At 40.4% G+C, this 13,896-nt stretch overlaps 6 protein-coding genes and 2 non-coding genes across 8 annotated transcripts; 4 read left to right on the forward strand and 4 right to left on the reverse strand. All coding sequences in view use genetic code 12, as the record gives it.

The window, feature by feature from the left end:
* Nucleotides 1-352: 352 nt before the first annotated feature.
* Nucleotides 353-3,055, reverse strand: PSN45_000024 (uncharacterized protein; the record flags this gene model as incomplete). The annotated part of the gene is made up of 1 exon (XM_066157385.1): nucleotides 353-3,055. One exon carries the CDS (start codon nucleotides 3,053-3,055, stop codon nucleotides 353-355), a length of 2,703 nt encoding a protein of 900 aa, XP_066013482.1.
* Nucleotides 3,056-4,104: 1,049 nt separating this feature from the next.
* Nucleotides 4,105-4,177, forward strand: PSN45_000025. The gene has a single exon. It is a non-coding gene; the product is annotated as a tRNA-Thr (tRNA).
* Nucleotides 4,178-4,418: 241 nt separating this feature from the next.
* On the forward strand, nucleotides 4,419-6,473 carry CLF1 (NineTeen Complex (NTC) component; the record flags this gene model as incomplete). Its single annotated transcript, XM_006687467.2, has 1 exon — nucleotides 4,419-6,473. One exon carries the CDS (start codon nucleotides 4,419-4,421, stop codon nucleotides 6,471-6,473), a length of 2,055 nt encoding a protein of 684 aa, XP_006687530.1.
* A 373-nt stretch (nucleotides 6,474-6,846) lies between these two features.
* Nucleotides 6,847-7,509, forward strand: MTQ2 (S-adenosylmethionine-dependent methyltransferase; the record flags this gene model as incomplete). Its single annotated transcript, XM_006687469.2, has 1 exon — nucleotides 6,847-7,509. The coding sequence occupies one exon, from the start codon at nucleotides 6,847-6,849 to the stop codon at nucleotides 7,507-7,509; it is 663 nt and encodes a 220-aa protein (XP_006687532.1).
* Nucleotides 7,510-7,697: 188 nt separating this feature from the next.
* On the forward strand, nucleotides 7,698-9,218 carry PSN45_000028 (uncharacterized protein; the record flags this gene model as incomplete). Its single annotated transcript, XM_066157386.1, has 1 exon — nucleotides 7,698-9,218. One exon carries the CDS (start codon nucleotides 7,698-7,700, stop codon nucleotides 9,216-9,218), a length of 1,521 nt encoding a protein of 506 aa, XP_066013483.1.
* A 98-nt stretch (nucleotides 9,219-9,316) lies between these two features.
* PSN45_000029 lies at nucleotides 9,317-9,388 on the reverse strand. The gene has a single exon. It is a non-coding gene; the product is annotated as a tRNA-Glu (tRNA).
* A 1,174-nt stretch (nucleotides 9,389-10,562) lies between these two features.
* PSN45_000030 (uncharacterized protein) lies at nucleotides 10,563-10,847 on the reverse strand (the record flags this gene model as incomplete). The annotated part of the gene is made up of 1 exon (XM_006687470.1): nucleotides 10,563-10,847. The coding sequence occupies one exon, from the start codon at nucleotides 10,845-10,847 to the stop codon at nucleotides 10,563-10,565; it is 285 nt and encodes a 94-aa protein (XP_006687533.1).
* Nucleotides 10,848-11,019: 172 nt separating this feature from the next.
* On the reverse strand, nucleotides 11,020-13,851 carry PSN45_000031 (uncharacterized protein; the record flags this gene model as incomplete). The annotated part of the gene is made up of 1 exon (XM_006687471.1): nucleotides 11,020-13,851. The coding sequence occupies one exon, from the start codon at nucleotides 13,849-13,851 to the stop codon at nucleotides 11,020-11,022; it is 2,832 nt and encodes a 943-aa protein (XP_006687534.1).
* Nucleotides 13,852-13,896: the final 45 nt, after the last annotated feature.

Here is a 13,896-nt window from a genome sequence, read left to right on the forward strand (position 1 = left end):
CTTCTTCGACACCTTTAGGTAGGGACAATGGCAGTTGTTCAGATTATGTTAGATATGCCGTGTCACTGTTGCAGGGTAAAATAGCCGCTGGTTTTAGAAAAAAAATACCCTTATTATGAAGGAGTTCAGTTTATGTTGGCTTCCTTCTCCAGGTTCTTCTTCAAATGCGGAGCGTGAAGAGTCTTCTGAAAATGGAAAAAGCATTTGCGACATGGAGATGGAAGCTGATTTCTGAGCAAAAAGAAACGGAATTACAGAACAGGTAAGCATCTGTTTGTTATCTGAGGCGATCAACATACATCGTGCATAAATATAACTTTTTATTTATTACCTTTTATTTTATGCTATACAATTAGTCAACGGGTGTGGACTCAAGATCATCGTCTTGGTCATCACTGTCTTCCCATTGTTCGACATCAACATCTTCCATGTCGACATCTTCAACCTCGTGGTTGGGCACTATCTCCAATCCTTTGTGGCCCAACCTGATCCTAGCCACTTCCTTGTCGCGGATCTGGCCCTTCAATAAGTAGACGGCTAATTTGTTTAAGATCTCCAGTTGGATTAACCGGTTCAATGGTCTGGCACCAAGATCAGAAGAGTATCCATTTTTGCACAAGTAGTCCAAAGCAGCATCATCGATGTCCAATGTTAACTGCTTGCTGTTCGCAGCAAATCTTTCTTGGATTTCCTTCAATCTGATTCTGACAATCTTAGCAATGGCCTTCTTCGACAATCTGTTAAAGATCACAGTGCTGGAGATTCTGTTCAAGAATTCGGGTCTGAAGTGGCTTCTTACAGCGGTCATTACCAACTCTTTGGTCAGCTCGTCGATCTTGGATCCCCTGGATGCATTGATATATTCAGCTCCCAAGTTGGATGTCATGATCACAATTGCATTAGAACAATTAACCAACTTACCTTGAGATGAGGTGATTCTACCATCATCCAACATCTGTAACAAAACTGTCAATACTTCTGGAGCTGCCTTTTCCACCTCATCGAACAAAATGACAGAATATGGCCGACGTAATAATGGTTCTGTTAAGATACCACCTTCTTCGTATCCCACATAACCAGGAGCTGCCCCCAACAATTTAGAGGCGGACCACTTGTCCCCTAGTTCTGAACAGTCGATTCTTAAAATGGCTCTCTCGTCTGCAAATAAGAAACCGGCAACTTTTTTAGCCAACTCGGTTTTACCAGATCCTGATAATCCCAAAAACATAAATGAGGCTGGTTGGTTGGGATTGGCCAACCCGGATCTCTGTAATCTGATGGCATTAGATACTGCCTTGACAGCATCACTTTGACCTACCACGGCTGAGCTCAACTCCTTCTCCATGTTGATAAGCTTAGAGTTTTCTGCTTGAGTCAACTTTGTAACTGGAATACCCGTCAATCTTGCGGCCGTCTCAGCAACTTGTTCAGTTCCCACCACATTTCTTAAAAGACTGTCAGCACCTACACTTTGTTCCTCTTCCTGAACTTTGACTTCCAATACCTGGATTTGTTTCTCAATGTCGGGAATAGCAAAATATCTCAAGTCAGCAGCAGTGGCAGTATCATGTCTTCTTTCGGCATCTTGAGCCTTGATCTCTAATTCGTCCAACCTACGTTTGGCCGCGATCAATTGTTCATGGCCAGCACGTTCTTGTTGGAATCTTTCTCTCAATGGAGCCAATTTCTCTTCAATTTCTTCTTGCTTTCTCCGGGCAAGTTTAAGCCTGTCCTTCGAATCTTCATCGGCCTCCACATCTCTTTCCAAAGCGTTGATCTCGACTTCAACCAAATGCAATTGTCTTTCCAAATTGTCCAATTCTTCGGGTTTGGAGTCTCTTGCAACTGCCACAGTTGCAGCGGTTTCGTCAATCAAATCGACTGCCGAATCTGGTAAGCTTCTGTAAGTCAAGTATCTGGATGCTAATTGGGCAGCTGCCACCAAGGCACTGTCCAAAATACGAACACCATGATGGATTTCGTATCTTGGTTGCAAACCTCTTAATATTGCGATCGTTTCATTGACAGTAGCAGCAGGAACATCGATCTTTTGGAATCTTCTCTCAAAGGCACCGTCCTTGGAAATGTATTTTCTGTATTCAGCAAACGTGGTGGCTCCAATACAATGCAAGGCTCCTCTAGCCAACATTGGTTTCAAAAGATTGGCAGCGTCCAGCTTACCATCGCCCATCAACATATGGATTTCATCGATGAACAAAATAATCATTTCATTGGACTTTTCAATTTCGTTCAAAACGCCCTTGATTCTCTCTTCAAACTCTCCCTTGTATTTGGCACCAGCAGTCAATGCCCCTAGGTCCAAGGCAAATAATCTGGAATTGGCCAATACATTTGGGACATCTCCATCGATGATTCTTTGAGCAACACCTTCAACAATCGAAGTCTTACCAACCCCGGCTTCACCAATCAATACCGAATTGGATTTGGTTCTTCTGGCCAAAACCCGTATGACTCTTCTGATTTCTTCTTCTCTTCCGATAACCGGGTCAATCTTACCTTCTCTGGCCTTTTCAGTCAAGTCTTCACAATACTTGTTCAAGAACTCAAATGAAGAAGACGAGTCGGCTTGCCTAGAATCGATTCGTTGGTTTCCTCTTAATTCTATGGCTTGAGTCTTTATAACATCAGGTTTGATTCCACACTCTTTTAAAATATCTTTAATCGACAGGTCCTCCAATAATGCCAACAAAAGATGATCTTGGGCGATATAATTATCCTTTTGTTGAGCTTTGATTTTGGTGGCATTTTGCAACACTTGACCCGTTTGGTAACTGGGTCTTATATCATCAGGAGGAGGGTTCTGACTGGGCATTCTCACCAAGTGTTTGTTGACTGCTCTTTCGAAGTCACCCCACTCATACCGAGATTTTTGGATCAAGGTCTTCAAGTAGGGAACTGAGTTCTCATCATCAGTTGGTACCATTGCAGCCAAAAAGTGCAAGGGCGTCAACTGGGAATGAGCATTCTCTTTAGCTAATTGACTAGCATTGTTGATGATTCTTAATGCATTATCCGTGAATTGTGTTTCGTCCATTGTAATTTAGTTGGTAAAAAAAGATGTTTGTTCGACAAACTGAGAAGGATATTATATACTTATCGCTGATCGTGGGTGGTGTGGTTGTTCTAGCGATTGCCAGAACTGTCTGGAAAACTTGAGGACGTGTTAGAACCATCTAGATCTTTTTCGCGGCAACTTGTAGTGTGTCAGTTGGTTGCGGCTTCTCATAGTACCGACACAAAGTGGCTTGAGGCATGGAAGAAGCCTCTCCTTTTGAACTCCTTCATTACATCAATAATTCTTTTGCTGGCCATATAGTTTTTAACCAGAGCTCTTGGATTATCGTTTTTGGGCCAAATAAGCCAGGCAGATATTTTGGCGCGCACGACCCACCCCCACTACTCTCTTCAACAGCTTTGCTTCGAGGTACTTCTTCCATGAACATATTCTCGGGAATCTCCTCTATCTTCAACGGATTTTGTGTGTTTTTATTACTCATTTTAAAAATGTTTAATATTTGAAGATAACTGCTTAACCTTTTTGTAATTTTCACAATTTTTCAACTGTTCTACAAGTCAAGAGTAACAACCAAGATCCTTTAAGATGATTATTCAAATGGTTTTTGCTGTGTTTAACTTTCGAAAACCTGTTAATCACCTCCTGTTCCTATGAAAGAGATGTAGTTCTTTTTAGAAAAATACTTTAAAAAGTCACCACATTTATAGATTTTGCATCAAATGGTTACGCCTGCCCAAACTCAAACCCTAAGAATATGTCGTGTTCATGGCATCAGGGAGTCGTGTTGAGGAGAGAAGTTCTGAAAATAATTTCCCAGCGACGAGAAGAGAAGCCTTTATGGCCAAGTTGTATTCTTCAGGAAAAAGAACAGGGGATAAATTAGATAACTTAAGAATCGAAACCCCGTTCACTTGCCCTGCTCCCTCCCCACGCCCCCTACTTCTCTTACTAACGGGCTACAGGTGGGTGGTATTGCCATGTAACTTTAACAAATGATGAGCGATACGTATCTCTGGGATGCAGGAAGTATCGCTCTAAGTAGCGATACGTATCTGTTAACAAAAGAAGCCTTTATGGCCAAGTTGGTAAGGCACCTCACTAGTAATGAGGAGATCGTCAGTTCGAATCTGGCTGAAGGCATTTTTTTTGATTTCACCCTTATTCTTATAACTAAAGCAATGGAAAAGTTAGCTTAACTTTCTATGTGTTATTAGACCTTCTTTGAACACCAAGATTCCAATGGTGTTTTAGGCAAACTGCCCTTTTATTTCATCAACTCTCTATCTCTTATTGTGCGCGACATTTTAGCTCAGCTCAGCTCCAGTTCGATACTCACCTGGTTTTTTAAAATTTCACATAAACAGAGTATTTGTTTAGTAGGATGTCATCAGAGTCTCAGATAACAAGCGAGAAGATCATAGCAGACTCTGTGAGCCACCAAATAAAACTCGAAAAGCCTCAACAATCCATTGAAGATCTCGAAGAGCTACAGTCCCTTCAACTCACCAAACGAACAGAATACGAACAACAACTTAACAAAAACAGATTGAACTACGGCCAGTGGATACGATATGCCAAATGGGAGGTTGAATTCTGCAATGATTTCAAACGGGCCAGATCCATCTATGAAAGAGCATTACTGGTTAATGTGGAGCATGTTCCATTCTGGATCAACTATATCAAGTTCGAATTATCCAACAATAACATAAACCACGCTAGAAACATTCTTGATAGAGCGGTGGCGATTCTACCGAAGATTGATAAGTTCTGGTTCTTGTATGTGCAAACAGAAGAAACCCTTCAAAACTATAACAAAGTCAGACAATTATTTAAGAGCTGGATTACTTGGAAACCACCTGCCACGGTATGGGATGCATACGTGAACTTTGAGAAAAGGTACGATGAAACAGACAATATCAGGGAGATATTCGAGCAGTACATTTTGTATTTTCCCGAAGGAAAGACCTGGATGACCTGGATAAATTTTGAGTTGAGAGTCGGCGATATCCAGTACATACGAAATGTGCTTGAGTTGGCGGTAGATAGCATATTGAAATCTAACCCTAATGATGAGAAATTGCCAGCAATTATTGAAAAGTGGACCAGATGGGAGTTCAAACAGAAAGAGGTGGAACGGGCAAATGAGATCTTCAGATTCATCCTTGATAAATCAAAATTTCAGTTTGACTCCAACCAATACCAACTCCTATTACATGAATTCACTAATTTTGAGTCAAAGTTTGGAGATGAGAACTCTCTCTCTGTGAATGTGCAATTGAAGCGTAAGTTGAAGTACATTTCAAGTATCGAGAAAAATCCCCAGGACGTTGACTCATGGTGGTTACTTCTAGACTTATTACTGGGAGACGAGCTCAATGAGTATATGAAGAAGGCCATATCACCCGAAAATGCCCCCAAAGATACGTCTAAAACCGTCGTCTGGAGAAGGTATATCTTTTTGTGGATAAGAAATTCTTTCCATCAAGAGTTTACATTGGGAAATATCGAAGCTGCCCGTCAAGTGTGGGTGGAGTGTCTAAAAGTAATACCCAAGCAAATAATGTTTGCTAAAATATGGATCGAGTACAGTGAGTTTGAAATCAGAAACGGCGAAGATGGGATCAATAAAGCTAGGAAAGTGTTAGGAAGAGCAATTGGAATCATGAAACAGCCTAAAAAAAAGATATTTAAGCATTATATCGATTTTGAGAGAAAACTAGGCGAATGGGATAGAATAAGAAAGATCTACGAAAAGTGGTTTGAGTTGAGCTTGATAAACAATTTTCTGGCTTTGAAAGTCCTCCTTGAGTACATCGATTTTGAGAAAAGTCTACAAGAATATGACAGATGTGAAGCCATATATAAGCTTGGACTCCAGTTAATGGAGGAAGATTTGGTTGCTGACAAACTAACACCATTCGATTTTCTCTGTATTTCTTTTATTGACTTTTGCAAAGAGCAGTTTGAGTATCCAAAGGCCCGGAAGTTGTTCGAAGATTTGTTGCTTGATCACGACAATGTCAAAGTGTGGATTTCTTATGCAAACTTTGAAAGCTCAATTCCAAACGACAGGCAATTGGAAGAATTCAATACCAATACAGACGAGGAGTTTGCATTTGAGCTTGAGGAAGATCAGAAGAGCAATACTCGAAAGGTGTTTGAAAGAGCCTTATCTCACTACAAAAAACTTGAAAAGGATGAAGAACGGGTTATTATTCTCGAAGCGTGGAAAAGTTATGAGCAGACCAATGGAGATGTAGAGTCTACTAGCTCAGTTGAAAAGAAGTTTCCCGATATTGTCAAGAGAACTAAAGTTGTTGACAATATTAACCAGGAATACTTGGAATACGTGTTTCCCCAAGATAAATCCACGATTCCAAACCTTAGTAAGTTCTTACAAAATGCTCGAAACTGGGCTTCTGCAAGTAATAGTTGATCAAAAACTTTGTATATTAGCATTTAGATAGAAATGGATGAATGAATTGGAAATATGAAGCTAAACTCGGGCACCACCTCTTAAGGTTAATACCAAGTGCAACGAAGCACCGGCAGTAATTCCACTTTCTTGAATAGTGGCTCCATCATTGAGAGAGTTTCCCCCGAAAATCAATCTCTGTTGGGAGGGAGGGATTCCTTCCTTTTCTTCCATGAGCTCTTTCACGTGTATCACCTTATCTGTAGGTTCCACGTCAATAGGGATATCTCTGCCTGTCAAGGTCTTGACTTTAATCTGCATCTTTTCAAAGGAATATGTTTCTCAGGAATCTTGGTTTGGATTCATTCGCACTAAATATCTTCGCTTTAGGTCAATGTTGCCTACTCCGATTTTAAAGGATTTGGATTACGATAACGTATACGAGCCATCAGAAGACTCTTTCCTCCTTCTAGACTGCTTCGAAGATGAAAACACATTTTTGTCCCAGAAATTCGGAATTGGAAGTCCAATTATCACCGAAATAGGAACTGGCTCAGGCATCGTCACCAGCTTTTTGATGAAAAATATATTACCCAATGGTTTTTACGTGGCCACCGATGTCAACCCTCACGCATGTGTTTCCAGTATCAATACTATTCGGTTGAACAACCCTGACTCTGCCAAAATTGACGTGTGTCAAATGAGTTTAACCACAGCTATACTTCCACATACCATAGATATATTGATATTTAATCCTCCTTACGTGCCGGCAGAAGAGGTTCCTGAAATTCCTCAACAATACAGGGATAGTAGGTGGCTAGACTTGGCGTTATTAGGAGGTTCTGATGGAATGGAAGTCACATGGCAGCTACTAGATCTGTTAGATAGTATCATTAGCGAGACCGGTTTGGCGTATATTCTATTTTGTGCACGAAACAAGCCAGATTTGGTGAAATTAGAGATGGAGAAACGAATGTGGGTGGTGGATAAGATCATAGAGAGGAAGGCTGGTTGGGAGGTGTTGAGCGTATTACGATTTATGAAGAGGAAAAACTAGATAATAGAATACTCCATTTTTCCTGGCGTAGAAAATGTAGGATTACTCCCTTCGTGTAACAGAATACAACATTGTTTGAGGGATCTTACACATCTCAGAACCCTCTATTTTTATACAAATGTGCCCAGACTCTTTGAAGTACCTCCATCTCATCAGTCGCATTAAATTGAAAATCCATCGCACACACTATGTATCAAGGATCTTGGGATGACAGAAGATCAGATTCCAATCGAGCCCAGCAAGTGGGAGAAAGCTCTTACTCAGGATTACGTGACAGAGGAAGAGTATCCTCCAGGAGCGATAACCGATACGCCAATTACAGCTCATATTCATCAGAACCTCAAAGTGAGTCGTCCAAGAAGACATTCTGGTCAGGTGAACCCAGTCGATTCAAAACCGTACAAGACAAACAAATCGATACTATAATAGTGGGGCATTTGACCAGTGAACAAATCAGTGCATACCAGCAGTTTTTCCGAGTGGAAGAAATTTCAACGGTGCTACGGACTGCTCTGCAAAATCGCCAGGATTTGTTGAGTTTATTGCCATCTGGAAACATTCAAAATACTAGTTTAAGAAGAGAACCATCGCCTCCTCCCAAATATGACAGCAGTGGTAATAGAACCAATACTCGCGAGATGAGGGTACGTGAAGCATTGGAGAAGGAAAGACATTATCTCGTCGAGTTAGCAGCTGGCAGTATCAAGGATTATTTACCTCCTTTTGATTACCAGAAAGCCCAAAAAACCATGGAAAAGTTATATATTCCTCATAAGGACTACCCCGATATCAACTTTGTTGGGTTCTTATTGGGTCCCAGAGGAAATACCTTGAAAAAACTCGAATCTGAAAGTGGTGCTAAGCTAGGCATCAGAGGAATAGGGTCCACAAAGGACGGCAAATCCTCCAGTCCGAGACTCTTAGCTAATTCCAACTCACATAATTCAGATTCAGCAGAGGACGATTTGCATGTGGAGATAATGGCTGATAGCCAGCTGAAAATTGCTAAAGCTATCCAATTAGTGAATGAAATCATTGAAAAGATGATCTCGTCTCCTGTTCATCAAAATGATCTTAAGCGTGAACAATTGAGAGAGTTGGCTGTTTTGAATGGTACATTAAGAGAAACCAAACCATTTGATCCAAATAGATTCAACAAGGACCAAAGCAGGCCTAGCTTTGATATCTCCAGAATCGTCTGCAAAATCTGCGGAAATATTGGTCATTTTGCAAGAGACTGTAAGCTTAAGAGCGAAGGAAGTCAAGAACAACAAGGTTACAGACATGAAGCATCTCCAGATACAGAAAATGACCCAGAGGAATCTCTTCCTCCTTGGAAAAGGGCCAAAACGGAAACAACACCCACATCTACCCCTGTACCTACTTTACCTCCAGCTCCGTTCATCTCTACATCTTCAGCTCCAAGAGCTCCTCCTCCTGGTTACAGACCTTCACCACCTCCGCCAGTGGTGCAGAAACCTCCTCCACCGTCGGGTGTTGTACAAAAACCTCCACTACCATCGGGTGTGGATGTTGAAAAACCACCACCTCCAACTTCAATGCCTCGGAAACCACCACCACCATCCTCCGTGCCTAAGAAACCGCCACCACCGGCTACACCAGACCAACAGAAACCAAATCCACCTCCAAATGGTGAAAAACCACCACCTCCACACCAAAAATTCAAACCAGCTCCTCCTTCGAACTAAAAGTTTTATAGAGTTTATAATATACGAATTATGAATACAACTGGTTTATGGCCTAGTACAGGTGTTAGGCTGCCGATTTGGAAGGTTGGATAAAAAAATTCCGATGCCGGGAGTCGAACCCGGGTCTGCTGTGTGAAAGACAACCGTGCTAGCCGTTACACTACATCGGAGAGCTTGACTTCGAAAATGGTACCATGATATTCACCTTATTAAATGCTTTTACAGATGGGTTCTAGTAGTAACGTATTACTGTTGAATAGTTAGCTAAGCTTAATAGCGAGTCAGGAGAAATTGGCCTCTTTTTATACTAGAATCCAATCTTCTTGAATAAGGCTTTCTCATGTTTCTCTCCATCTCTTATGTTTCAGATAAAAAGATTATCCACTCAATTAAGCCCTCCTAAAACTTCCTTAAACATCACACATTACTACATCGTGTGGGTGATGATGTTAAAGTAACCACCTGTAGAAGATTTAGTCTTCAGATTTTGGGTTATGGGCCTTAAAGTGAAGTATACCTGAATGGATAATGAGAGTAATAGACTTAGGTGTTGAACACTAGATGTTTTTAAGTAATTACTTTTATGCAAGCTTAAGTCTAGATTCCCAACAAGTTGAGGGACCACTTATATCTATTAGTATCTAGACATATAGAGGCTTATTAGTGATCTTTCAGCAGTTTATTTTCAGCAGATCGAAGCTTTTTGAGGATTGTGGAGGATAGCTAGGAGACAAATATCATTATCCATTGCACAATATCTGATTCAATCTTGATCTAGCCATCTTTTATTGTCACGATAAGAGTCAACAGACCAGTGTTCAATCATCTGAGCGCATAACTGTCCAAATGCTTGCTTGTGTTTTTTCAAACTCAATGGGTGCAAAAGCAGCGAAAGTATTTATAAGTGGAGAAAAACGTGGGTATAGTGAACTGGTCAAGATACCACTAGGATGTTGCTTCATGGACGAAACCCACGTATCTAATTCAATATCATTAAACTCCAAGGTTTCGGTGGGTGTATGGGCCAGAACTTCATTCTGCAGCTTTGTGACTGTCATTGTTTGTCTCTTTCCTCTTGTGGGCTTCTCGAGCAATCTAGAAAGGTTCTTGCTCCTTTTAAAAGCATTCATCCTAAGAGAGTATTAAATAAAATGTGAGATTTGCGTTCGATATGTGTTTCGATTTGTGCATCAATTTACGCTTCAAAGTGAAAAACACGAAAAGGGCCCAAATTATCTTATATGTATTTGTTCAAATACTCTGTGCAAAGGATATTCTGAGTATGTATATATTGTACGTTATTTGTGATCGTTAACAAGTTTAATTCGTCGAGACATTTAATCTCTAATCTTTGGTGATCAAATCCAAGTTTTCATAAACGGCTCCAGCAGACTTGTATAAATCGGAAGCAGTGATTCCTTTCTGAGAGGCTTCATTGTCTTTCAACTGTTGTAACATTAATCTGACTTTTTCTCTTTCTTTGTATCCATGCAAACACTCAAAGTAATCATCGAATTGGGGAAGACATTCCTTCTTGGAAACGGTATCAGCAGACGTATAGCAGGCAGCTAACGTTTGGAACTCATAGAAACACTTTCTTGTACCTCCTGATCTGGAATATGGCTGCATTTTTAGTTAGTTAAAACTTATGTGCTAATTATTAAATGAAATAGTTCTATTGGACCGCTGAAATTTTTTGGTGAGAACTGGATAAAAACGGGTAGCGCACGATTATACTGCTCTTTGGGATCTTTTGAGAGATCTTTTTGCAGTCATCTAGTTTTTATATTTTTACATGACATTATACATAAGCTAAAAGTTCACGAATACATTCTTTGACTTGATAATACAATGGTCCAAACTGACCTTTGATCTCAATGTCTCCTGTATCATCTCCGTCATTAGATCCATAAGTAATTTTACTGATTGAAATAGTATCGTTGACGACCAAAGTTCCTTCTCCTTTGAATTCAGCATTCATATTCTTACTCATAAGCTTTCGCTTGAGTTCAGGAAGCCGAATATTACCTATAGCAAGCTTGTTTTTATTGGCACCTGAAGGTAACTTTTCTGTTGATGAAGGATCAACTGGTTTTAATGTGAATTCACTAGATTGATTCAAAATATTGTTGATAGTTTTTTGTCTCTTGTGATTCGCTTTCTTATAACGAACTTCCAACTGACCTTGAACCTGTGCAACCCTGTAACTGCCATCGATGGTGTGCCACTGTAATTGATCAGAAACCGCATCGTCCAACTTAACCTCAAAATCTCCCACATCCAATCCATTATCGTCACTTCCAATAGTGATTTTACTATTAGACTCTAAAGGTAAGATCTCCATCTTACTAGTCTTGATATTTCCCAAATTTCCAGCTCTGATTGCCTCTAACGACATGAACCTAACCGATTTCAATATCGAGCTCTTAGCATCATTTTGTTGGCTTTGAGCCTGTTGTAGTTTCAAAACCTGTTCAATCTTTAAAGTACCATTTGCTTCAGGGTCATCTTTTGTTTCAGCATCGACACTTGTGTCAGGCAACAAAAGTAAATTTGATGGCTTCAAGGAAGAAATGATCAAGCTCAAAGATCTCAAATCTACCAATCCAGACAAGTCAACAAATGACAACCCACATCTGATCAGGATCTTCTGTGAGTTGTTGGCAGAATAAGTTGAGCCAGAAGAAGCTATCGCCACTCTTTTACGAGGATGAAACAATGCGTCCAAATTTCTCTTTATGATCTCATTATTCAACATCTCTTGAGGGGTCAATTTGTTTTGGTTTTGGTTACCATCTAGTGAGTCATTATTAGTACCCCAGCTCCTAGCACCAGCTCTTTTATTCTCCAAGCTGAATTTAGTATTAGTATCATCTTTTTTCTCAAAGTCTTTGGGGTTAATAATTGCTCCATAATCATCAAAGTCTTGTTTATCTTTATTGGCAAAAAAGGGAAACATAGCATGTCTAGGTCTCAATTTATTGGTGATTTTTATATCCAATGGTAAGTTCTGTTCGAAGGAACTCTTAATACTTTCAGTTACTAAAGCTTCATGAGCGGCTGCATCATCTACAGCTATAGCTGGAACAGTACCATTGGTTGTAGTTGGAGAAACGGTTTCTATCTTTACATCGACTTTTTTGATGTCTTCAGTTCCTGGGGTTGTAGCTTGGCTTTCCGCGGTCTCTAATGGAGCCACAGGCAAATCGTCATCATCATCATCATCATCATCATCATCATCAGATGATGAGCTATCTTCAAAGTTTTCACCAGTCAAGACCTTATTTTTACGATCTCTCACTTGCTCGATTAACTTCTGTTTCCGCTTCAAGTTGATCTTCTCTCTGAAATCGGTCAACTCATTACCGACCAAGTCTTCCTCTAGGGACCAGTCGCTCAAATCTATCTGGGTTTCCAAAGGTACAGCGATTCCATCTTCAATATTGCCTTCGTTTTTTGATTTACAAAGCCTGATCCATTCCTGGTACAACTTGTGATTGACATTATTATCATAACCGAAATGTGTCTTTTCTGTTAAAATAATTGTAGTCTTTTCATCGTTACATAAAACTCTCAAAGCTTCAGACGATAACTCACCACTGTTCAAATCCACACCCGACGTGAACACTACTTTAGGTCCGGCCATCTGGGTTAACTCATAAGGAGTAGAAACCAAATCCACCTTGGAAGGATCAAATGGGAAGTGGTTTCTGTTTCCAGTATTGGTGACTATGGAATTTGCATTTTCCAACTCTTTGGAAAGGCTTGGTGACATCCATTCCAACAAGTTTGTAGCGTATCTCAACACATTTGTACCACTATAAGACAAGAACAACACTGGGATTGGAGCACTCTGGAGATGCTCATCCACCAAGTGCAATAGTTCCAAGAACCTTCCACTGATAGTTGTGGGCAACAACACGGTTCCTCCGTTGGCAAGAGTACCGTCTACTAATTGTAAAAACTTCTCGGATCTTTTTTTGTGGGATAAGTTAGAGCCCACGTCGGTCCCCGTAACTAAAGCGGTTGGTCTCACTAATTGAGAGAGTGGATTTCCTGTGGATGACGATAAGAAACTAGCGGCACTCAAAAATGAGTCTTTGGAGTGGTTCCAGCTTGGAGCATAGATGATTTTTTCCAACTTTCTTTGAAGAAGCCAAAAGCTACCTCCCAAAGTATGTCCCGAGTTATAGGGAGTGATAGCTAATCTCTCCAATGCATTTGTAGACTGATAATACTTTAAGCTGATCACTCGATCAAAATATTCGTCCACATCACTCACTTCTAAAACTGCATCCTTCAAAGGACCTATGAGTCCTACCGATCGATATAATTCCACAGTCGACACTCTTCCTAATTGACTTACCGCTGATGTGGCATACACCTTGATGTTTTTCATGAGCTCTGGAAACTTCAAACATAATAATGCATAACCCCCAATGAATTCTGGGGTTGAATGGGACAATAACACCAAATTGACCAGTTTTAAGGTATCTTGCAAATAGTCCAAATCATGGTGATCTTTTCCATTCCAAGAGATATCTGCCAAGATGTTGACATCCCCATCAATAGTCATCAACGAAGCCTTGGATGAATGGCCATCCGCCGGTGTCAATAACGTGAATGTGAACATCGTTTGCCGCAGAGACGTACTTTAGGAGCTGAAAATTTTGAGTCG

This window comes from Yamadazyma tenuis, chromosome 1 (assembly GCF_029203305.1).
Source record: "Yamadazyma tenuis chromosome 1, complete sequence".
Classification (NCBI taxonomy): domain Eukaryota; kingdom Fungi; phylum Ascomycota; class Pichiomycetes; order Serinales; family Debaryomycetaceae; genus Yamadazyma; species Yamadazyma tenuis.